General features: G+C 36.5%; 2 protein-coding genes across 2 annotated transcripts; both read left to right on the forward strand.

Moving 5' to 3' along the window:
- The first annotated feature begins 338 nt into the window (after positions 1-338).
- pnp6 (purine nucleoside phosphorylase 6) lies at positions 339-7003 on the forward strand. The gene is made up of 6 exons (XM_060877872.1): positions 339-495; positions 2210-2379; positions 3455-3558; positions 4608-4783; positions 5416-5606; positions 5991-7003. Exons 1-6 carry the CDS (start codon positions 473-475, stop codon positions 6185-6187), a joined length of 861 nt encoding a protein of 286 aa, XP_060733855.1. The 5' UTR covers positions 339-472; the 3' UTR covers positions 6188-7003.
- A 9599-nt stretch (positions 7004-16602) lies between these two features.
- calb2a (calbindin 2a) lies at positions 16603-25701 on the forward strand. Its single transcript, XM_060878610.1, has 11 exons — positions 16603-16769; positions 17919-17995; positions 18998-19087; positions 19269-19349; positions 22147-22203; positions 22668-22745; positions 23194-23249; positions 23338-23377; positions 23465-23518; positions 24951-25010; positions 25105-25701. The coding sequence occupies exons 1-11, from the start codon at positions 16676-16678 to the stop codon at positions 25222-25224; spliced, it is 807 nt and encodes a 268-aa protein (XP_060734593.1). The 5' UTR covers positions 16603-16675; the 3' UTR covers positions 25225-25701.
- The last annotated feature ends 377 nt before the right edge of the window (positions 25702-26078 follow it).

The following is a 26078-nucleotide window of genomic DNA, read 5'->3' on the forward strand; positions in this document are numbered from 1 at the left end:
GCATATTGTGCATTTTCTGTTAATCCAATAAACCTCATTTCACTACTGAAATATTACTGTCATTCAGTTATTTGATAGATCAAAATGAAATTGCTGATCCAAACACCCAAATATTTATAAATGAAAATCATGGAAATTGTCAGGGGTTCCTAAACTTTTGTATACGGCTGTATAAATATATATCATTTGTAAGCAGGGTGAGCTCTTACTGTCCGTTTGCCAGTGCTCATTGTGTGCTGTAGAATAGAATCCAGTTAATTCTATTAAAAAAACAGGATTATCACTGTGACACACTTTTAAAGAAACCGCCGAGTTCTGCAGCTCCACCTCCAACACGCCATTCCCTGGATGATAACGCGTTTGTGACCTGTCTCGTCTGCAATTATCTTTACTAATCCACCCGTAGCGGAAAGTATAAAGTCGTCCTTTATTCTACGATTTTCGGTGATTCTGTACCGCAGCCGCTCCGGACATGTCCGCGTCCAACCAGTGCAGGTAAGATTATTTGGAGATTCGAGCCTATTCGATATCACCATTCATAATTCACCCGTTGCTGCTAGGAGAAATGTCGCATTATTTCATATTAATACAGACCACTGTGTAACGGTGAAGTCCAACGAGTATTTTACGTTTCAATGTCCACCGTCTCTGACGAAGATGATTTTTTCCCGTGCCTTTTCTGTAATTGGAGAACGCTATCATTAATACCGTGTAGAATCACGAAGCGCATAAAAGTAAACGTATTAAATTTCCAGGTCCTTCTAGCTACTGCGTCCGCATAAAATATAAGAAAAAACGTCGATTTAAATGTATTGTTTTTATCTGTAGATCACACAGTGATGTCACAGGCATTACTGTGTGTTTTTTAATGCATACATTCTGATTACAGTATATCAGAGATTAATTCTGACTTCCAGTCCTGTTTGGAGAATACCAACGTGTAAATAGGGTTGCACTTAAAGGGCCAGATTACATAACGACTAAATTCCAGATTCAGTGTACACTGCTCGCCTGTACACTGCTCAGCTTTGAAAAAAGAGTCGCATTCAGCCTTTTGCACTACACTGGCCACTAATGAAGCGCTTCATTGTGCATTCCCTGTGAGCTTTCCAGAGTCCCATAGTGACGGGCACAGAATGTTTGAGCTTTATACAAACTGCTAATCCCACTCTATATGTGTGTGTGTGTGTGAGTGTGTGTGTGTGTGTGTGTGTGTGTGTGTGTGCTGCAGCACCACGGACAGCGCCCCCGAGCCCCGCGCCCCAACACACGAACTCCACGTCACGTGACGCATTCTCTCTACAAGAGTCCGTCGTCATTTTTAATTTGGAAAGAAATTTGGCCCATAAAACGTCAGCTGAAGATAAACATTTATGATCATTGCCATTTTATGATTTCTAAATAACATGGAGACTTGGACGTTTTTAAGAACTAAAAAAATATTGTCTTTTAGCACTTGTATGAGAAACACATCAATACACTCACGCTAATGATACACTTAGCTTACTTAGATTAGTATGCAAGTTACTAAACTCTCTCAAGTTTAGTAGGTTCAAGTGTTCTGTAAGCCTTGATGACTTATAAACAGGATGGTTTCAATCTGTTTTAAAGAACAACACTAACTATGGCATGGTTAATGTTTAAGGGAGATCCAATTTATACATTACTTTATATACAAGGCATGAAGGGATTACTTATCTACTGTTTCCAACTGTGTCTACAAAGAATAGAACATAATTGAACAAGGTTAAATATTTCTAGAGCATCCATAAAGTGTTACTCTATTATGTACTGAACGCTTTATCTAAATGTTCTGTGGTTTTCTGGTACTCAGACTACTCTTCATCGCTATGAAACTGCCAACAGATCTTAATGGGGGTTACTGCAGATGACAGTTCATTTCATTGTATAAGATCGTGGTGTATGTACATGGAGGTAGGAAAGGTAGTCCAAAGCAGATGTTACTGACAGCTATGTTTTGTGCTTCTTATCTAGTACCAGTCAGTCAACTACAGATGAAACCTTACATGCTTTGTACTTGCATTGAAATTTCTGATGACAATATTTGACTTTACTTATCATTATGTGTGCACTAGGTAGCATCAGTCCTCATGATGTGCATAGTACTTACACCAAATTATCTTATTACACCAATAACTATCAATATTGAGGAAAAATAAGAAAATCAATGATTTTTTTATGGCTTTAGGTACAAATATGAGGAATGCAAAGAGACAGTAGATTGGCTACTGGCTCATACAAACATCCGGCCAAAAATTGCTATTATCTGTGGATCAGGTCTTGGAGGCCTGTCTGACCTGCTGAACAACAGCATTGCATTTCCTTATAAGGATATCCCACATTTCCCCCGCAGTACAGGTATGCATACTTCATGAGCTCATGAGATTTCCAACAATGTACCTAAATAAACGTAATACTTTATACTCACTTTATTGCTTATTAAATTGGCAATTGACTTTAATTAAAAATAACTATTATGTTGTCTGATTAAAAAAGTGCCTTGAGAAAAATGTTCCATCAACTGAAAAGAAACCAGTCGAAGATATTTGTAAGAAAAAACGAGAACCCCAGCATTTCTCACGCAACTATGTAGATTATTCAGGTACACTATCATGCTGCAAATTTCCCCAGAATCTCCCCTTTCATACCATAAAGGAGTTAGTTTGGATTGAGAACAGATCAGTAAACTCATTGTCATGTTCATTAAACCTGTTTGAGACCACTTCTGCTTTAGGACATGGTCCACTGCTATACAAAAGTGCAAGTTTTCATTACAATCATGCAGGAACCAAACCTGTATATTAAGCTTATTTTTGCTTTCATAATACTGAGGTGTGATTTCTCATTCGAACTTGCAACCACACTGTCCCATTCTGGACAACAGTAGACACCGTTGCATTAGAAGATGAGTCAATTGTGGCCACGAAGGGATGACATGGTTAACAACAATACTCAAACAGGCTGTGGCACACTATTACACCATCTCCACCAGCCTGAACTGTTGACCCAAGGTGACCATGGATTTAAGAGTTTGCCACCAAATTTTGGCCCCATCATCTGTGTGCCTTAGCAGAATTCAAGATTCAGCAGGTGTTTTTCCAGTCTTCAACTATACAGTTTTGGTGAGCAGGTGCCCACCGAAGCCTCAGATTTCTGTTTTTACTGCCTGAACCTTATGTGGTCTTCTGCTGTTTTAGCACCTACTCCTAAATGTTCAAGATGTTGTGCATTCTGAGATTGTTTTCTGATCACCACAATTGTATAAAGATATCAATGGGTTATTGTAAGCCTTTCTGTCAGCTCAAAACATTACAGACATTCTCCATCGACCTCTCACATCAACTCTCTCTCTCTCTCTCTCTCTCTCTCTCTCTCTCTCTCTCTCTCTCTCTCTCTCTCTCTTTCTCTCTGTATATCTTTGTTACTCCTTTAGTTGCAGGACATGCAGGACAGCTTGTGTTTGGGGAGCTGAAAGGAAAGCAGTGTGTTTGTATGAAAGGTCGCTTTCACTTCTATGAGGGCTATGACATTGCCATGGTGAGAATCAAAAGTTTTTACAGAAAGTAGAGATCTATAAGCAAATGGCATACCCTGTAAACTGTCATTTCCTCAGTTAATCAGTATTTGAAAATTGACTAGAGGCAAGAATTGAGAATAATTGAAATGCATTCATTGTTTGAGAGCTCAATATTTCTTTCTATATCGAACTTTACTTTTGTTATACATTTTTGTGCAAAGGATCAATGTTGTTTAGAGTAAAAAATTTGTATATAACGAGTGATTTGTAAAGCACTTTTGTACAGGTTCCACTTTATTAGGAACACCTGTGTATCTGGGCCATGTACATACTAACTCTGTCCTCCTCTTTTGTCTCTTACTTACTGTTTTTTTACACCTTGCTGATACACTGAATGACGTAAAGATTGTAACTCGTGTGGTACTCTTTTCTCAGAAATGCAAGAACAATAGCATCATTAATCATACATGAATGTTTGCACATTCATGAAATTCCAAGGTTAACACTGCAGCATTTCTTTTACTCACAAATCAACCTTTAAACACATAAACATTTTTATTTAACTTAACAATTAACAATTTAAGTTATCCTACAGCAGACTACAGACACCTCAATTCAGTAATGTTGATCTTTTTAGACCACTGGTCCCATGTCACCCCCAAAAACTATAAGCTGGAGCTACATTCTTTGAATAAAACTGAAAAACCTGCAGTGTGGTTTTAAAAAGCTGGCAAAGAAACAAAGAGTGAAAGGGTTCACAGTTCTTATTTGAAGTAATACTACAGTTTATTGACCTTTATTGTCATTCAGGATATGCAGGTTTATGACTGGAGCTTTGAACAAGATAATGGAATGGGAGGACTTTTTATTTTATGTACATTTCTCAGTTCTTTGTGAGCAGAAAGATATTTGTATACAATAGAATAACAAAATTTTTGTTGATAGACCTACATAGAAAGTTTTAGCTTGTAAAAACAGATATTGTATATGTTTCAAGTAGAGATCAGGGAGCTACACTTTTGCTTTGTTGAGTCAGCTAAAAAAAGACACCCTGTATTTTACCACACAGGTCACATATCCAGTCCGTGTCTTTTTCCTTCTTGGAATCGAGACTTTGATTGTTACAAATGCTGCAGGAGGCATAAACTCTCATTTTAAGTTGGGAGATATTATGATGATCACGGACCACATCAATATTCCTGGCTTTGCAGGCCAGAATCCTTTGTGTGGCCCAAATGATGAGAGGTAAGTTACTGTTTTTTGTTTTTTTATCTGTAATAAGGTTTCTATCATTGTAAATATGAAGCATGTAAAGCACTTGCTAGTCTATCATAAGAAATAATTGAATCAGACATATAGCACACATAAACTTTGCAATTGCTTTTTTTAGACCATATTGGATATTAAGTATGAATATGAATAGCACATAATTTTCTATTGCATCAGTGAGGAAATGAATATGTTTATTTTAATGGCACAAGTCATTAAAAACCTGTTCTCAACCTCATTATGTGAGTGTTTCAACAGCAGTGTGGAAACTTGCACATTATGCTCTAAGAACTAAAATGTTTTTTTTTTCAGTGTTCTGGTATTGCTCTAGGAACAATCCATTGTTTGTGTGCATTTATGTTCTGAAATCATAGTAATGCTAATGTTTCTGCATGGCGATGGATAACTACATTTAATTCAGCTGACAGAATTTTTCCCCAATGCTTAACATTGAGTCAGACCAAAAATCTGAGCATATAAGTAAACCACTGAGGAACTTGACTATTTGTTGATCCTTGTATATGAATCCTTTAGAATATCCTAGCAGAGATGTCCAACAATAGAGCTCCCTCTATTGCCTAAACTTCTGTGGTCATGTGTTTGTGCAGGTTTGGTGTACGCTTTCCCTGCATGTCTGATGCATATGATAAAGACCTGGCCAAGCTAGCTGGGCAGACAGCTGAGGAGCAGGGCTGTGCTAACTTTCTTCAACAGGGAGTCTACTGTATGGTGGCTGGACCTAACTATGAAACTGTAGCTGAATGTAAAATTCTTCAGTTGCTGGGGGCAGACGCTGTAGGTAGGTGGAAAACCCAGACTCACCATGGGAATGTTTTTCAAAAAATGATACTTTGGCTGTGTAGTGGTATTGTAATGTTATTTTATTCTAACATGTTAATTGTCAGTAGAAATGTACATACTGCAAAACAGTCCAGCGACTTTTGAAGAAATGTCTTTAGAATTATATAATCTACATTTTAGTTAACTAAAGTCAAGAGCACTAATGAAGTCTCTACAGACACTTATTAAAATAATACAATTTCCAAACATCAAATTATCTCTAAACACTTTGCATATAACTATATTGTTCAGAATATCATTACTATTACACTGATTTACTTTTTGCAACTTCTGTTAGCGCAGGATGAGATGTGGCCTTTAACCTTTGTTTAATTTTTTGCAGGTATGAGCACAGTGCCTGAGGTAGTGGTGGCACGTCACTGTGGCCTGCGTGTCTTTGGCCTCTCCCTCATCACCAACATGGTGGTGTCTGACTACAACAGTAAGGAACTCATCAACCATGAAGAGGTTCTTGAGACCACACGCATGCGTTCACAAGATATTCAACGCTTGATCAGTCATCTCGTGGAAAAGATTTAAAGTCATGCTTATTGGTGACCAGGCGATGCAAGCTACCTAACAATGATGTCTAAAATGCTACACTGATAAATAATTGTAACATCACAATCCAGATCATTTGTGTATGTTTGTGTTTGTGAAAAAAACTGACTGTTTTGGTGTTCAGCCAAAATCTATAGCCAGCAGCCATGTATTCAATTTAAAACACGCTACCTCATTATTCTGAAACCCTAGAACAAATATATATAATATATTATATATATATATAATTATTCACTTAACATCTAAAGGACACACATCATGAATATGTAATATTTTACACAAAATTACACAAAATCCTTCATTTTGATTATTTTCAAGTCATACATGGCTCTCTCACCACAAGAAAGAGTCTCTAGAACAAACAAGTTCACACATGCATTCATAGAGCATTTAATGCTAGCAGTAAAGCTAGCAAACTGTAATGTTAACACATAAATAATAATGATTTATAACTATGAGATGTCAAATGGAAGTGGATGGTATCTTGTTTGAGTCTGTGTCAAGCCATGGTTTCTTACTCACGTTTCTCAGAGAGTATTACTTGCTAAAATCACTATATATCTATTGTTAAAAGCACAAGAGAAGATGACAATGACATGCTTCCTCTGAGACAATGATGCAAATTTCTTTTTTGAGACTAAAAGATCTGCTAGCATTTGATAGGAACATTATGTCTAATTTTTATTGACAAAATGTACACAGAATTGTGAATGTTCTCTATTTTTCTCAATTAAAATGCATACTTAACATAACTTACATACATACATAACTAAATAAATATTTGTCAAACTAAAATGTGTGTATTATATTCTGGTACATATTTAAGCACATATATGTTTATAAGGATTTTATAGAATTTATTATTAATAGTAATATTTATAATAATAATAATACTAATAATACTAATAATACTAATAATAATAATAATAATAATAATAATAATACCAATAGCTATTATTATTATTATTATTATTATTATTATTATTATTATTATGTTGGCTTTGTAGAAGCCAACATTATGTTTTTATTACTACTACTAATACTACTAATACTTTATGTGTATGATTTGACAAAACACACAAACATGTTTTTGTTTCAAGACACATCCATGTTTATCCATATTATGTATATATTGTATGTACATATTGTCTTTTGAACTTTGGTGCTGGTGATGAATCATGTATTTACCCCGAGCAGACAGAAAAACAAATAGATGGGTACTGCAGCAGATCAAATAAAAAATGTTGCTATAAGCTCAGATCATACAGCTTGGACTCTCTTACTTTTATCATATTATGCCAAGAGGACAGTCAATGGAGAGGGACATCATGTTGTGCAAATTTTAGCTGGTTGGCCAAAGAAAGGATGCTTTTAAGGATGAACACTTTTTCAGGACTTTTGATCCTGACAACTCAACATAATCCATAATACATAATGCATAATACAAAACACACACACACAGGTGGCCCCTTTAATTGTTGGTCCTATAGACAAAAACACATATACACTGTATTTACAGATGAGAACCCAATGATTCCTAACATAAAGGCATCTTTAGACAAATAATCGAAAAATGTTCTAGAACGTACTTTGTTCATTTTGCTAGCTGACTATGCTATGATGTTGGAGCTTACTAGTTTGATTAGCTAGACATGAGTTAAAGTGTGTTCAACTCTTAATAATTCAACATGTTTCTGGCTACATAGTTAGATATCTAGAAAAGTTGCTCCTTGCACCTGATCCTGTGTGTGACCTGTAGATTGATCTTGATATTAAGTATTTAACACAACAGGTAACTGCTACTGAACATCAATATGACAGCTTAAAATTAATACAGTGCTTTCATACTAAAACATTAAAATTATTATTTTATTTAAAAGAAGAGTAAAGAGTACTAGAGTAAAAGTAGTATACTACCAAAAAACCACGTATTTGAGTATTATAACAATAGAACATGTAGTTTGCTACTTTCCACCCCTGCAGCCAACCATTCAGTTTCCCTGGTAGTGAATAATTTTGTAGAGCATGAATCAGTAAATAGAATAGTCCCATAACTCAGAGACATATCGGATGATTGTTTTCTATTCGTGTTATTTGTGCTATCTATACAGCCATATTGGAGGACTGTTAAGTTGTTAAGTATGTCTATGAATGATGTGTTCTTTCATCCAGGTTATTATTACATCCGAACAGTATCTTTGCTGTCTCTCTGAAGGATTCATATTGTTAAAGCTCTTAGCGCTCTTATTGTCAGGGGCGAGTGCCTCAGAGGAAACAAAAAAACAATGACCCAAATGCAGGGATAGAAGACAGACGGGGTTTGTTTAACAAAAAAAATCAGTGGACATATGGGAAAACTGAGAAAACCTTTGTTTGTTTTGTGTTTGTTCCTGTCTCTGCACACCTGATCCTCATGTTTCACTGCCCAAGTCATCATGACAATTAATGGTAATAACTTGATAAGTTGAGGTAAACCCATGTATGCTTTTTCATTTGAGTTACAGTGAGTTTGGTACAATTTATTTCAAATTTGTGTTGTCAAGGTGTCTAATCATTAGTAGTTCCATCAATATTGCGACGTTTTGCAACATGACCATCACACCAGTGTTCATTAGGTTTCTGCCACGCAAAGGTTAAAAATAATTAGTTTCCAGTCTGTCCTAGCATTCAGAAGTCAGAGGAAACAGCCTACAGTCATGTGAGGTTACAGCTCTTCCAGAAGCTAGAAACAGAAATAGGAGTAATCTGGTCTATTGTGTCCTCATTGTGTCCTGACCTCAGACAAGATTTCAGTACACAGGCATGACAGAGGACAGAAAAGTTTATAGATGTCTTCTGCCAACCTCAGTCCCACAGAGCACTTACTGGATTCCCTAGATCATATCAGGATACAGTGTGGACTTCCATCAACTGACTCCCACTTAATGAGGCTCTTGGAATTTATTTAAGCTTTTTGGAGATTAGATATTTTGTGAAATAATGCTTGCATTTTGTTTTACATCATATATTTTTACCAGAAATTTCTGACAAAATATCTGCTATCATTTAAGTCATCTCTTCAAAATTCCTGATTAAATTCTCTAAAACATGGTGCTACTATAGTTTTTCAGTCAGTCAGTTTTATCAAATCCATTGACAGTCAGGTAGAACGGTCGTCCAATGGGCAGTTATCTGATATCAAATACAGGAAAAAAATGCTAGTCAGTGTGTCCTGAAAGTGACAGTAAATTAATATGATGAGTGAGGGACAGTGAGTCAATAGCCCATCTGCCAGCACCATTGCATGCCTCTTGGATGGGCAACACTAGGGTGACGAGTGAGGTGAAGAGTGTAAAAAAGTCAATGTTCAGCAGACATGTAAGAGTCTATTTCCTTGGCTGCTTTGGTGACTATGAAATCGATCAACTCTGAGTTTATTGAGGAGGCAAGGGCAAATGGATTATCATTTTAGAATATGATACAATGATACCATGGTATATGCAAACTTTCTTTTGTTTTCTGGTTGCCATTCTGTCCAGCTGTCCACTCGTCAACCTGGTTGGCTGGCTGTGGGCCCGCCCGAGATTCTTGTTGGCTCATTATCTCAAGATCAGGTGGGTGTATTTTGTAGGAATTATATGGAGTAATCATTAGAACCAACAGATGAACTGATTAGATTTTGGAACCAAATTGTGTCAAGGTCACAGCAAGGTCAGATGTATTAAACAGTTTATCTTCAATAGCTTCCTTCCTGTTTGATGTATTTTAAGGGGTCTTGATGAAAGTAGAAACCCTGTTAATTATAGGTTATTATAAAACATTATTTTCTTTCTGTATATCTGTGTTTCACAGTCTAAGTAGTTTACCTTAACATACTCAAGAAAAGACTTAATTTAATTTTGGCCTTCAGAGTATTTGAGTGACTGTATCAAACTCCTCTAGATACAGGGATTTTCCTGTGAAGTATTTGAATGCCTAATGTAGCTTTGTCCCTAGGGCTGTCTCTTCCTTTTCTCCTTCTTCTTGTCTTTGTCTGTTTCAAACACAAGCAGGGAGTTTTTTTTATCATTAGCAAGGATTAGATTAGTACAAGATGAAAAAGAAAAAAAAATGGCCTGGTGTGGGGAGTGTAGAAAGAAGCAATGTGTTGTCAGCAGAGGAGGAGAACAAAAGAGCTGTTTCCATGACCTAAAAATTGTTTCCAGTGTGCGTTTCAATGTGAGTGTGCATGTGTTTGTCGGCTTATATGTGTAGTGTGCATTACTAAAGTACCGTCTAACAAGTCTAAAAAAATTTTAACCTTAGCCACATATTTTTTCAATACCTCTGTTTTTCACTGTTTTTCCATCTCTGGCATGTATTGCTTTAATTACTGACATCCAATTCTTAGTTGAATTATGTTTTGCAAGCTTCCAGGTACATCAAGTTTAACCTATTTATGTTCCCCACTGGGTTTTCACTGCATTGATGATTGTGCCCTATCTGTACTACATACACATTATCATTTTATAGCTTGAGACATTCCTCTTTGTATTGTAAACGAGGTCACGTTCTGAAATCTGAGAACCCTTGGTTATAAATGGGAAAACAAACTTGTATAATACCATAAAAAGCATGATGATTTAAAAATCTGAAATCTGATATTCTGAATAGTTAAATATGGTGGCCCCCATGGTTGCTTCCTTGAGAAATAGATTTTAAAAATTAACTGATTAAAAGAATAATAAAATAATTTTTCTCCAGTCCTTACTTAATATGGAATACTATTTCTAGTTGAGTATTTAAGTGGGTGGGCCCCAATCTATACATATATAATTTTAACTTATTACAACTTATTCAAACCAATAACATGTGCATGCTACAGATGAGGCATTGCAACATTGACACACATGCATGGTACAAATCAGGCAAGAGTTACAGATCAGGTAACCACATCCATTAAAATCTCTGGTTTTCCAAAAGGACAGCACATGGAATGAAAGCTTGATGTGCCAGAGTATTTTAAGGGAAAACAGGTAAAAGCATAACATGTCTTGACTACAGATGAACAACAGTACATAGCCACTCTGCACCTTCTGACCTGAGAAGTGGTTTCCCTGTATTTCCTGCTGATTCCATTCCATGCTCACACACTTGTATAATTCAGCAGGCAGCTGGAATGTGACAGAATGAAGCACTCTGAACTCACTAGTTCACTTGTAGTGCACAGCAACCAAAGCTTTACTGAGTTCCCCTCTGAAAAGCTTGGACAAATGTAACAGTTACTGATAAAGCTTACTTCTGGCACCATCATTGTAAGAATGTCAGATGTAATGAAATGTATGAAATGCATTTAAATGGGTTTTATATGTAATGTGCTGTAATTTTTTATAATGACCATGAGTAATAAATGAAACTTGAAAATTGTTGGGTTTGTAATAAATACCTCCTGTACTGTGATCCTCTTCTATTCAAACAAAAAATGTATTGACTCTATACTCAACTCCAATATTAAAATTAAAAAATGTGTTATTGTTGCCAACACAACAACCTAATTGTAACCTTTCTGAAACAGTTATGCATCATTTTACACAACCCATTCAAACCAGTCATTACTTATTTCCATGTCACTGTAGTACAGGAGTTCCACACACTCAACTAAGCAGAAAACTGACTATTCTCTTTGTTAATATAAAATACACAATTTAGTGTGTTACACAGTAAGAAGGGGAAAAAATTTATTTGTGGCACTGTATGACGGGAGATGATATATACATTTACAGCATTTGACAGATGCCCTTATCCATAGCAACTTACTTTTTTTTTTTTTTTATACAATTGAGCAATTGAGGGTTAAGGGCCTTGCTCATGGGCCCAGGATTTGAACTCACTGATCTTCTGATTGGTAATGCAACACCTTTACCACTAGGCTACCACATCCCACGTTGTTCCAAGTCAATTTTAACAAATATGTAAGACTGATTTTCATATTTAGCATATTAATTGATCCATATGGTTAATGGTATATGAAGGCTTCTGAGGTAACCTATGCCAGAATCACAGTTCTGACTCAGGTGTGCTCTCCAGAGTGACCCCTGAGTTCTAGGGAATCTATCAAGTTGGAGGAAGAGATCAAGGGGTTTGGTTTCTCTCCAGGTCTTTGCCTTATTCTGCCTCAAAGTGTTCTTTCTTGTGGACTCTGTATTGTTCATTAGGGATTAAAATTTACCCACAGATTTTACTGGAGTTCCTTCAGACTTCATCTATGAAATGATAAAAGAATAAAAGCATTTAAAGACAGGTACTTTATAAAAACTTTTTAAACCATCTGCTTGCATGTCTAGAGTAAATTTAAATACCTGTAACGCCTTTTTCTGACAAATCTCCACAGCTATTAAACTGCCTTCCAATTAGTTTTCAGGACTCAGACACAGTCTCATTGTTAAAGATTAGACTGAAAACATATTTATTTAGTCAAGCATTTTGTGAACAGTTTTTTTCTAAGGTAAAGGAGCAGACCATAAGTTTTTTTTTCCCCAGGCATAGAGTGTTTTTTTGATCTGGGCTGTTTGGATTTTGCATGAGCATAGCATGCTAGTATACAAATGATACTAACCCCTTCTGCTCTCCAGACTTGCCTGATCCAACTTGATGCCCAACTTGTAGGACTGCTTATCATTAGAGGTTGATTATTGCTGCTGAGAATGGCTCAACAAGGAAAGTCTAGAAATAAATGGGATTTCTTTATAAAGACAGACTTAGAAACCATGAAAATGGCTTTGGGCTAAAATTGATATGAACAGCTGCTCTCAAATCTCCATCTGTGAACAGCAGATAAATTCGACAATATGAGCGTCATGTTAAAACTAGAATAAATTTCCTGGTTACCCTATTGTACTTTTTGAACATACAGTATCTCACAGAAGTGAGTACCTCACATTTTTGAAAATATTTTTTCATGTGAATAAGAAGAAGGCTATAAGATTGCCAAGAACCTGAAACTAAGCTGCAGCACAGTGGCCAAGGCCGTAAAGAGGTTTAACAGGACAAGTTCCACTCAGAACAGGCCTCGCCATGGTCGACCATAGAAGATGTGTGCATGTGGTCATCGTCATATCCAAAGGTTGTGTTTGGGAAATAGACGTATGGATGCTGCCAGCATTGCTGCAGAGGTTGAAAGGGTGGGGTGTAGGCCTGTCAGCGCTCAGACCATATCCCGCACACTGCATCAAATTGGACTGCATGGATATCGTCCCAGAAGGAAGCCTCTTCTAAAGGTGATGCATAAGAAAGCCTGCAAACAGTTTGCTGAAGACAAGCACTCTAAGGACATGGATTTTTAAAACCATGTCTTGTGGTCTGATGAGATCAAGATTATTTGGTTCAGTCTGATTACAGGTTGATTACTTATTTGGTTCAGATGGTGTCAAGCGTGTGTGGCAGCAACCAGGAGAGGAGTACAAAGACAAGTTTGTCTTGCCTACAGTCAAGCACGGTGGCTGGAATGTCATGGTCTAGGGCTGCATGAGTGCTTCTGGCACTGGGGAGCTACAGTTCATTGAGGAAACCATGAATGCCAACATGTACTGTGACATACTAAAGCAGAGCAAGATCCTCTCCCTTTGCAGGGCAGTATTCCAACATGATAACAACCCCAAACATACCTCCAAGACGACCACTGCCTAGCTAAAGAAGCTGAGGGTAAAGGTGACGAAACCCTATTGAGCAACTGTGGGTCATTTTCAAACAGAAGGTGGAGGAGCACAAGGTCTTTAACATCCACCTGCTCCTTGATGTCATCATGGATAAGTAGAAGAGGACTTCCGTGGCAACCTGTGACACTCTATAACTGAATTTATAATATTATAATATTTGTTGTGACTCAGATGGCGATTTTCTTTTGAGTCTGGTTTTTTGAATGTTTCTTCCTAATATTGTAATATTAGTTTTCCACTTCAGGCTTGATTATTAAGGATACATTTTTATTTAAAATTCATCCTTTACATTCTGAAATGACATTCTATAAAGCTGTTTGTGACAATGACCACAAATAATACAGTATACAAAATACATTTGGATTTAATCAAATTAATTCAGTAACACATGAAATAAAATCCAAAATGTAGAGTCTAATTAGAAACAGTTCTAAGAATTCAAAGTGTTCAATTACATTAATGAAAAATGCTAAGAAGAGCCCAATGCTATATTGCATGCCTAGTTAAAGTAGATCTACTCTTATGCACTCTGCTAACTACCAGACGAAAACTTTTATTGAGAATATTTTATTGAGTATGTTATTGAAAGTATGAAGTAGTAGTATGAAAGACAAATTTTTGAAGGTGAATTTTCAGCACTATCTTCTCCTGCACACCCATCCAGTTTTTTGATTTATCATATTTAGACATGTGACCAGTGTGCAAGGGTAGGATAAAAAAAAGCCCAAATTTACACCTAACCCCTAAGTGAACTTTTAAGCTTTGTTCATTTCTAGTCAACAACAAGGATTCTTGAGCTTCTGCTGGAGGCAATTTTACTATGGAAATTTAGAATTTACAGCACTTCTCTAGGACTGCATATGAGTTGTATGACGGAGTAAGAAATCTGACTCCTTCCTGAGTAGTAAATAGTATTACCCAAGTCAAAACAAGAATCAACAAAAATATTAGTGTTATTTACACAATTACTGTAAGTATATGCCTTCTAAAAATATCATATACAGTGGTGAAGCAAAACCTAATCCACTGTACTGTACTCAAGTATGACTTGCACAAAAAATCATTGGTATTTTAATAAGTAAAATAAATTTACACCTAGATACTGCACATATTCATGGTCAAATTGTTTTGGTTTCATGTGAACTAATGCTAATTATATAAGATTTAACTAGTTAAACCTTGGCAAAGTTAAAGTGAAAACTTATTTCATGAAACCCTACCAAGCTTGTTGTTCTGAACATGGCATTTAATAGTTTCATTTAAAACTTTAAATCAGAAAACTATACGAATAAACTGTACATATTTTGGGTTCTGTTTTGTCTTCCATCATTGTTCTTTTTGCAAGAAAACTGTATATTTACCTGAGTCACTGAAAAAAAACTCATATTTGCCCGATAAAATGTTTAGAATCCAAATTCATGTCAACTTACTGTAATACTGTGACCCTGAAGCAGATTGTCCCCAGACAAGGCTTGTAAAATGTGTAATTAATTTGGCCTTGCTTTAGTCACTGCAGCAAAATGCTTGTACTTGAAGCTAAAAAAAATTTAAGCTAAACAAGTGCAATTTTTTAGCCCTCTTTCAGCAGTGAGCCCTCTACTACCGAGCTGTCAGAGTCCTTGTGGTGGACAAGCTTTGGGCTACTTCTCCCATGATATGCTCCTGCCACCAAGGCTATGTTTCAGGGAAGGTGCTGTAATCTACATGCATGAGTGCAATGGAATAATTAGCCCCAGATGCTGCAGGCTCCACAGGGATAGATGCTTTTCTTATCATGACTGTAAACACCTCACAAGGTACAAAAACACTCATCTACTCAAATATGTGCAATATATGGCCTAAATATTGTAGACCATCTTATCCATGTGTGCTGGTTAAATGTGTGCCTACACTCTTTTGGGAAGGCTTTTTACTAGGTTTTGGCTGTGGGGATTTCTGCCTATTTAGCCACAGCTGTTAGTAAAGTCTGGCACTGATGTCAGGGGATGAGGCCTGGGGGGGTGCAGCTAGTGTTCCAGTTAATACCAAAGGTGTTCAGTGGGCTTGAGGTTAGTTCTCTGTGTAGAACTCTCAAATCTTGGTTGAGCTTTATTTGTTCACCGGGACATTGAGGAAAATGTTGTATGTTCAATGCTGAAACTATATTTGGGCCCCTTAGTGCAGTGAAGGGAAATCCTAATACTACAGCACACAAAAACATCTTCGCATATTCTGTGTTTCCAACTTTGTGGCAACTGTTTTGGCAAGGCTAAAATATGCTTATACGAAAATATAAGCATGGCTTGAAGTAAGGTGAAGAATCTGACAAATAATTACACACAGGCACGCACAGGACTGATGGATGGACAGCCAGCCAGATAGATAGATAGATAGATAGATAGATAGATAGATAGATAGATAGATAGATAGATAGATAGATAGATAGATAGATAGATAGATAGATAGATAGATAGATAGATAGATAGATAGATAGATAGATAGATAGATAGATAGATAGATAGATAGATAGATAGATAGATAGATAGATATTTTATGTGCATAAGAATCTAGCACACGACGGCACTAGGGCAATGTCTTCAGTCTGTAATTGTGTAGCGCTGAGTCTTATGGGAGCTCTAGCGTTAGTGGAGGTGAAGGACACTGCGCCACCCGGCCGCGCGCGGTGGCACTGCAGTTTTTAGCGCTCATTTATAAGCTGCGGCGCGCGCGGGGAGGGCGATATCTACACTCGTTGTTGGACGAAGTAGAAGTTCGCAGGGATTTTTCTATCTTAAGCGCAGCAGGGGAATAAAACATGGCAAATAACTCTGCACAGCCTCCTTATCTTCACTTGGCGGAACTGACGGCAACCCAGTTCCTCGACATCTGGAAACATTTTGATGCTGACGGTAAGTGAATGTGTTCGTGGATACTGAGCTGAGAAAAAGATGCTCTGGAAGGGATTTAACTGAAAATAATAAAATGCTACGTGAGCTTTGACATTAGATGAGAAATAAGCTGAAATAAGTAGCTCATGCAAGAAAAGTTTGTGAAAACAAAAGGTTTGGGTGTTTTGTGTGTAGAGAAATCAGGACGGTGCGCACCGGTATATTTCCGAGCAGAGCACCGAAGGTGTGCACTGAATTTCTGTAATTTACAGAGATGCTTTGTGCTTGCATTGCTATTAAAACTTACAAAAATGCATTTTTACCGTTATTTCTCGAATTTCCTTGTTATTGTTGGCTAGTTCCATTTATCAGGTAAATATATAAAAGGTGTGTGATAATTAAACACTAATTATTTCTATTAAAACTATGTGAATTCTTTACACGATAGAAATCATTGGAACAAATCAACATTGTCTTCTCATTTACCAGTAGAGCAACACTACCTTTCCTTTGCATGCCTGTGTATACCAGTGTAAAATGTGTGTGGTCTCATTCAATAGGTTGTTGACACTGAGTCAGGACTGAACTCTGAATGCATCCAGGTGCTGTCACAGGGCTGTGATGCTAGGACTGACACGGTTTTATTCAAATTTTCATTAATTTAAAATGCGGATGCATGCTGTTTTGTTTTGGCATCCAGTTTTATACTTACTGTAAATAACAAAGAGAGAGAGATTCTTCTTGAGAGATCAATTTTCATGTCTGCAGACAGTTTAACTGACACTATCTATAGTTTGAAGCAGACCACACACATTTGTGCAGAGACTACAGATGGTAATATTTTATGCACTAGCAGAAATTGAATCAGATTTTTTATAGCTCCCTAAAGCATCAAGCTTCACATCATCTTTCTGTGTTTTGAAAGAAATGGAATTTAAAAGGCCCCCTATTGCAAGGCCCTTAATTATTCCAAAATCAGAAAGAGAAACATTCAAAGCGTGCTGAGGAGAACAGCTGTCAAGATTTTAATTAGGCTCTATAACTGTTATGATTTTGGTGCCAGCCAAAAAACGTTTACAAGCTTGGTAGATAGGACATCAGCCAGACAAATCAACAACTTGATTTCATGTTGTCCTGTTTTCTAAATACTAATGGGGATCTCACCTACAGGCAATGGCTACATTGAGGGCAAGGAGCTTGAAAACTTTATCACTCAGCTGGAGGTTGCACGGAAAGGAGCAGGTGTGGTAAGTAAACAAAGAAATAGAAAAATACTTTGAATCTTGAAATTTAATTTTGGAATCTGGCAAAATAAAACACATCTTGCAGAGGCAAAAATGGCTTTTGTACTTTTTTCACCCAAAACAAATTGAATTAAGTTAACTGGTCAGGATCATTCTGTATTTAAGGCCGAAAGTCGGATACAACAAATATATCATTGTCATTCAAGAGCAAAGTTAACCTAGAACAAAAAAAGGATCTACATCTACAACAAAGCTAAAAAAAAGCCATACAGGGACTAGAAACATATAAAAGCACCAGCAACACTAAGCAAAAACAGTCCTGAAAAAGCAGAATGCTTTATTCTATGATGATTTTGCAAAAACAAGCAGTGCTGATTACAAGGTTGTCAGTGACAAAGCAATCGAGGACAGGTGGAAAGAATCATATTGCAAATGGGACACTGTATTTTTGGTTTAATAGAAGTACATCTCAATAGATGCAGAATGAAACAGAGTGACTTTGGAGATGCTTGAGATATTTAAAAAGAAAAAAGAAAACAGAAAGAAAGCTCCCATGATATTTTCTGTGTTGTTGAAACAATAACCTGCTGGTACTTGAAAAATGTCACCATTTCTGCCATCAATGTGGCCAAATTGAATACTGAAATTGGAATTTTCCTACAGGAGTTAAATGAGCGTATGGTATTTATGTAGAGGATCTTTGCGCAAGCAAGAGAGAGGTTTTATTTCCCTGCATGTCATATACTAAAATCCATGAATCATGTGAACCTCTGGAATCATGAGAAATATGCTAGAGACTCAATAAGTAACTATCTTATTGAGGCTTTTCCCCTGTAGCAGAAAGGCATCTTCTTTGATGGGGTGTCATTTATCTGGCACGTTTCCCTTATCTCTGATAAGTAATGCAAATTAAAGTGATTGGTGTTACTGTACATGAGATTGGTGTTACATACATCTAAGGCTAACTCTGGACCAAAGCCCTCCTGCAATGTTTGTCTGTTTCAGGACCCATCAAATGCATCTTTCAGAGACAAGATTGCAGAGTTCATGCAGAAATTCGACAAGAACAATGATGGGAGGATTGAGCTGTCAGAGGTAAGAAATTGCATTGTTTAAAAATGGAGTCTGTTGCCAGTGAACATGACAAGGTCAGACAAGGAAAATCCTTTGAAAACAGCAGATATTTGGACTTAACTCGACTGTTTTAAATGCTCTAAAATGAGCAATTGTCATTTAGATTCTAGAAACATTCATTCTCATGTTATCCATGTTTCAGCTGGCCCAGATTCTGCCAACAGAGGAGAACTTCCTGCTTTGCTTCAGACAGTTTTTGGGCTCCAGCTCTGAGTTTATGGCGGTAAGTTTACAGAAATGGTTAATTTGACCTTCTTTTGTATTCCATACACTGAATTTACTTAATTGTTATAATGGTAAATGTTAAAAAAACAATAGAAAGTTATAGCAAGTGTTTCCAGTCCTATATACTAAGGGTTAGTTGTGATGTTAAATATGTGACTGTACTTCTACCAGTGAGTGCACAAGTACAGATTTCTGTGGAACAAGTAGAGGTCATGTATCCTTTTTTTAATAACACATTCTTATAGACCAGGAAAATAAATCTCTCAGTGTTCCTATACTACTACCTATTGTGGGTAAAAGTTACTCAATGTGCAGCTATTGTACCTGGTTACATTCTTATCTGCAAAAGTAGTTCTAAGTTTATTTATATACAACTGAATCAATATCATCAGGGCCGGCCCTGGCCAATTTGCTGCCCTAGGCAAGATTTCACCTGGTGCCCCTGGAATCACAGACAATTGTGTTCCGATCATTTTGTTCATATATATATATATAAATAATAATTTGGGCACCCGGGCGCCCCTAGTGGTGGGCGGCGCCCTTAGCATTTGCCTATTCTGCCTATGCGCAGGGCCGGACCTGAATATCATTGCCAGAAATACTGATTTTGAATCATAGTTACACCTTTCTTTTACCTTCAAGGTATTTCACATGCATTTGTTTTATCATGTCCCTCTTTGCATTAAAAAAAAAACTCCAGACCAGTTCCTCATGATCATGCAAGCTTCTAGTAACTCTAGAACTATGATACACAAAAGTTTGGAAAAGAAAATGTTTTTACAATTTACACAAGTTATACACTTATTGTTAAAATTATAAAAATAGTTCATGAGTTTATATTCCAACAATGTCACAGCCATCAGTCATTAAAAGAGAGCAAAACTGGCAGAGCTCTCTGAAGGTGGGATGCCATTACTCGCTTCCCTGTCAATGAGGATGACATTAGCCAATTGGGGCTATATTGGGTCTTTGAGCTCATGCATGCAGAACTGCTCAGATAGCACTTTCCTTTGAGTATCTTACATTGCCCTGTGATACAGCAGAAAATATAACTGAGACGAAGCACAAACCTGTACAATTCATGCGCAGGGGAAATTTAGTGAGATTTAGAGGGATAGATGAATAGAAACTACCCACATAGGCTACCCACAAGGGTTCAAGGTTGCTAAAGATTGCTAAAGAAATGAGCTAATGAGAATAGTTCCAAAGAAAACTGTGCAATGTGCATAAAATAAAATGTTTAAAAAATACTTGTGCTATATTAAGGATGTTTTTATGAATATGTCATAAGAATATCACCAATATACTGCATTAGATTATATCATATATTTCTCTGTCTGTAATATTGGCTTGTTCATATCATAGAGAAAAATCAGTCACAAAAAAAAGCTAAACTTTGGAAATGAAACTTGCACTTTGATTTTAGTGACTGATTAGGGTTTGGTGCTTATCTTTCTTCCCATTATGTTATGCAGATCTGATGTAAGTGTGATATTGAGGAGAAAATTCTATGAGCATTTTAATCATACTATAGTTGGCAAACTATATCCTTATCTTGGGTTACTGCGTGTGCAGAATTTTTCACATTCTCAACATGTCTTGCCCATGCCGTTTTCTCTTTTACTCCCACCAAAAAACTGCTAGTAGGTAGACTAGCTTTTCTTACTTATGTATAGGTTTGAATGTATGTGTGCATGGGGTGATAGAGTGGAATCTTGTGTTTCCAGGATAGATTTCATATCTAACCATGAAGTGGTTACTGAAGATGGATGGTCGATTGGATGGAACAAAGGGTTACAGTAGAATGAAGAGATACCAATTTGTATTTTCTGAGCAGTGCATTATAGAAAGTCCACAGAAATACTTTACAGATATGAGAGGCTGAACAGTGTATCTATTTTTGCTAAGAACCGGTGCTAGATATAAGGGCAGCTAGCTGTTATTAAATTGTTTAAATTGCATTACATGTTCTTTGTGCTCTCACTGCTAGCTGAATACAAAATGGATATAATGCATGGAAAAGCCAGTGAGAATACTGCATTGAAACTTTCATGGCTTCCAAAAATTATTACTACCATGCACCTTCCTTTAATCTCTCTAGGATAGTATTTTGGAAGGGAATAATGGGAGGCTGGGGAAAGAAATAAACGTATAATTCTTAATATGCTGTTAAATCTAATATTTCTAGTGGAACCAGACAGTATTTACAGTATTTTATTCAAAATGTTTATTATCATTTTAAACTTTATTCACCATTACTGTATGTCTTGGAACCTGTCCTGGGAACACTTGGTAAAATACAGGAGAATTCCCCTAGAGTCAAAGGGTACCATACACACAAAGATTCACAATAAGGGACAATTTGATATAGCCTGTTCACCTACCAGCATGTTTGCCAGAGGTGTGAGAATCTGGAGAAAACTGGAGAATCTGGAGGAAACATTGGAGAACATGCAATGCTCTACATACAGACCGTAGCAAAGCTTAATACTGACCATTGAGCTATGAGGCAGCAACTCTAACACTTTTGACAATCTCTGATATTTGTCAGTGTATTTCTATTTTAATTACTTCCCATTTTGACATTCAAAATTCACATTTCTTTATTATTTGCATTTGATTTATGGGGACTGTGGCTCTGGAAAATGACAGATGTCTGTAATTTTAAAAATTAAAAAAAAAAATATTATAACAACCGTTTCTAACAGATGTTTTTAGATATTTATTCATGTTATATCGATTTACTTTTTATTTAACATAAAGTACCTTGTTTTGTGGATATTTGACATCTGTAGGCCTGGAGAAGGTATGACACAGACCGCAGTGGCTTCATTGAAGCAAATGAACTCAAGGTAAGATACTTGTATACCAGGATTTATCTTATTTTTAATGGAAATTACCAACTTCTTCTCCAACTATTTAGGAATTATATAGAAGTTAGTAGTATAAAGTATATTAGTATAAGTTAGCTGAGCTATTGTTCCAGGTTGGGTTGTGCTGACTACCCTGCACAACATCTGTGTAATGCTGTAGCTCTTTTGCTTGAGAAGCAAAACGAAAGCACGCAAATCAGGCTGGCTGGAGCAACTGCCAGTTGGAGGAAACATTCAAATCTCTTCACTGGTTCATAAAGTGCAAACCAGGATGTAATCACATGCAGGAAATTGATTTTGACCATAGGTATAATTATGTGCAAATGTTACATTGTCTACCGGATACTTTTAAGGATTGCAATTGTTCTATGAGTGGACCTAAGAGTAAATTAAGTTGTAAATTGTAGAGTAAATAACCTGTATTTTTTCTTTATTTCTTTTAGAGCTTTCTCTCAGACCTTCTGAAAAAGGTCAACAGGCAATATGAAGACCAGAAATTGCAGGAATACACACAGACAATTGTAAGTATTTCATCAGCACACGTTATATGCACATGCATATGTTGCTATAATAAAATATCTGTCAAGCTACCAGTCACTCATTCTCAGAATTACACCTTGGTAGATTTAGTCAATACTTTATTAGGTGTGCATGCATTTGACTAGTTAACTATGACTCCCACAAATTGAGTTTTTAAAGCAAAAAGGAACTGGTGCTCATACAGAAAATAAGAAAGACCTCTAGGTTATTTAATGCTTCGACAAGCTGTTGGCAACCTTGTTACTTAATACTTACTTAAGAGAACTACATCTCTGTTATGAAGGGAACTAGGTGATGATTTTAGTCTGACTATTGACCCTTTTTATGCTCAGTTTGGTTGCATTTGTAACACCAGCTTAGACTTTATTATAAATAGTGGTTAATTTATGAAAATTATCCAATTACTTTGTTCTTTTTTTACACTATCAGCTCAAAATGTTTGATCTGAATGGAGACGGGAAGCTGGGACTCTCTGAAATGGCAAGGTGAGCAATTTTTTTGCCCAAGATAATCAAATCAATCAGTCTCTCTTTAATGTTATGCTAACAGACTGTTGCTTATTTACTTTTTAAGGCTTCTGCCAGTTCAGGAAAATTTTTTGCTGAAGTTCCAGGTGAGTTAGGTCAAAGCAAGGTTTGCAGTTTGTTCTGAAAGGATGCAGTTGTAGCCAAAATACTGATTTGTTTGCACTTTGCTGCAGGGTGTCAAGCTGACCAGTGACCAGTTCAACAGCATCTTCACATATTATGACAAGGTAGTGTGCATTTCTACACTAACATAAATGCAACTGCCTGCGATTTATATGCCATGGCAGGGAAACACACTGTGGTATTTTTAGACTGAAGGACTTCACTTCATTTATAATTAAGTATCTGCCCCAGCAAGCATTCTCAAAGACAGTACATGCAAGAGGAGATCCTGTGCATACTTAAGTTCATTCAACAGTATTTTTTCATTTTATTTTATGTATTATCAAAAATACATTTTAATAAAACAAATTTATATTGCTCACGACATGCACATGATTACAACAAAGAAACACAATGCTTAACAGCATAATAATGTTGCAGAAATTCTCCTGCAGATGACAGCATGGTTTAGCTCAGTAAATCAGGCGGAGGGAGATCTCCTATATATATTTTTTACATCTGATTTCCCTGAATCTTGTGAATCCATTTTGCATGATGATGAGTTCTGTTTCCATTGTCCTGAGCAGGTAAATGACCACGAATGTGCACCTGCTCTCTGAACATTTGACTAACAATTGCTTTTTGGGTACTACAGTTCCAAATATGCCACTAGAGGGTGTGGTAAACATTCTCAAGCAAGAAATGTTAACATATTTTATACTATGTTAGTGTTTTTTATTAATGTATTAATTCATCAGTGTAGGTGTAGGTTATTATAATTGGTATAACTGTTAAGTATTTGGTGTACAAAGTTTTAGAGTTTATCCTTGTTTTTGTACAGCTTTCTCCCCCTCTACCGAATTACATTAGCACTCTGTAAATTTGTACAATTGTATTTAATTAAGCATTGCATTGCATAGTCCCCCACAGTCAACATTAGAAAACAAATGACAACCCAACTAATGTTACATTATTTTTTAAATTTAAAGCTACAATTGTGCAGAGAGTGACATGGTATCCTCTTGCATTGGCAGCATTAAAGCTTTTTTGTTAGGACAACTAGGACAGATACAGCATTTATTGATAAATGAAATGTTGCCGTACAATATGAAATTCCTGCAGTGCATTTCAGTGGTATCATCCTTCTTTCTGTCTGATGCTATCACATCTGCAAAATAAGCACTTGCAGTTGATACAGTGAAGTCATGGGTAAATAAAAAAATAGCAGGAGTGGAAGACGCACCAGGTCGAGTAAATATTGACACACCTGACAGTGTCTAAACAGGATGTGTAGAGCTTTGAAAAAATGTAAAATTTCTGGCCACATGCAAAACAACGTACTCACCCAAAGATGCAAAATAAATTACAAATACCTACTGTCCTCTGTGTTGTCTTAGTTATGACCTCATCCATGCTCTATAACTGAAGAGAGTGAATCAGTGAAGAAGAGAATTGTTAAATCGGAATGCAATCCTCTGTGTAAAACCAATATACTCCTTGATATAACTTCAATACAGAGAGGGTTAACTCAATATAACCTCTTTCTGTGTTTTAAAGGATGGAAATGGGTACATTGATGAGATGGAGTTGGACTATCTCCTGAAGGACCTCTATCAGGTGAGAAAAGACAACCAAGAGCACTAAATGGCTGTAATTTGAACTAATGAATTATAATGAACAATGGTACATGTAATATTTTTCTTTATTTTAGGGTGCTAATGCCCAGGACCTAGCTGGCTATAAAAAAAGCATCATGGCCTTGTCAGATGGGGGTAAACTGTACCGCACAGAACTGGAAGTTGTACTGTGCCGGGAGCCCATTATACTGTGATTGTACTGTGCTGCAAGCCCTGAATCACATTTCTCTTTCTGCTGCCTGACTACTGTAACCTTGTGCATGTGCCAGGCACTGCCCCTTTACTTTATGTGTGTTTTCATTGATGTGCACTACAAAGCACAAAAAAATTATTTTCTATCACACTACCTAAATCCCTTCTGCTTGACAACAAACTGTCCAGCCATGGTTTTGACCTCTGCTGAATTTTAATACTATGTTATATTAATACTATGAATATGTGTGTAATGCTATTATTTACTAATTCAACTGTTTATTAATCCATATTTTCATTTATTTAATTGGATCCCTGTGCATCCCCTGGAAATCTTTCAGGTTTTCTATTTTCTCTTTGGTTTGAATATTAATTTTATTTCATTTTCAGCTCTTTTGGGTTTCTGTTTTCTTTCTTTGGCTGATACTGTTAGACAATGTTACTGACAGAATTAATAAAAGACTAAGTTGTGTGAAGAACATCGTGTTTTTTTATCTAATTCTTTCTCAATGTGATCATTTAAAATATTGTTTAATTAATTGGAATTGAGTTTAATAATGGTAGAATGCATTTGCTGGTTAAGGAATGATAAATCTATATTTCCATATTACAGATTTATGTACATTCAGCTCAAGACTTTCTGTACCATTGAAAATTTGGGTTAAAAATGCTATGAACAAATATTACAATGGAATTAAAACATTTTGAACCAAACTGGGGGACACGGTGGCTTAGAGGTTAGCACGTTCGCCTCACACCTCCAGGGTCGGGGTTCGATTTCCGCCTCCACCTTGTGTGTGTGGAGTTTGCATGTTCTCCCCATGCCTCGGGTGTTTCCCCCGGGTACTCCGGTTTC

The sequence above is a fragment of the Tachysurus vachellii genome, chromosome 9 (genome assembly GCF_030014155.1).
Source record: "Tachysurus vachellii isolate PV-2020 chromosome 9, HZAU_Pvac_v1, whole genome shotgun sequence".
Classification (NCBI taxonomy): domain Eukaryota; kingdom Metazoa; phylum Chordata; class Actinopteri; order Siluriformes; family Bagridae; genus Tachysurus; species Tachysurus vachellii.

Coding starts and splice junctions, on each gene's coding strand:
- calb2a (XM_060878610.1), top strand. CDS start 16,676: ATGGCAAATAACTCTGCACAGCCTCCTTATCTTCACTTGGCGGAACTG. Junction 23,378..23,464: donor ATTTTTTGCTGAAGTTCCAG/GTGAGTTAGGTC, acceptor ACTTTGCTGCAG/GGTGTCAAGCTGACCAGTGA. Junction 25,011..25,104: donor TCCTGAAGGACCTCTATCAG/GTGAGAAAAGAC, acceptor TCTTTATTTTAG/GGTGCTAATGCCCAGGACCT.
- pnp6 (XM_060877872.1), top strand. CDS start 473: ATGTCCGCGTCCAACCAGTGCAG. Junction 4,784..5,415: donor TGTGGCCCAAATGATGAGAG/GTAAGTTACTGT, acceptor GTGTTTGTGCAG/GTTTGGTGTACGCTTTCCCT. Junction 5,607..5,990: donor GCTGGGGGCAGACGCTGTAG/GTAGGTGGAAAA, acceptor AATTTTTTGCAG/GTATGAGCACAGTGCCTGAG.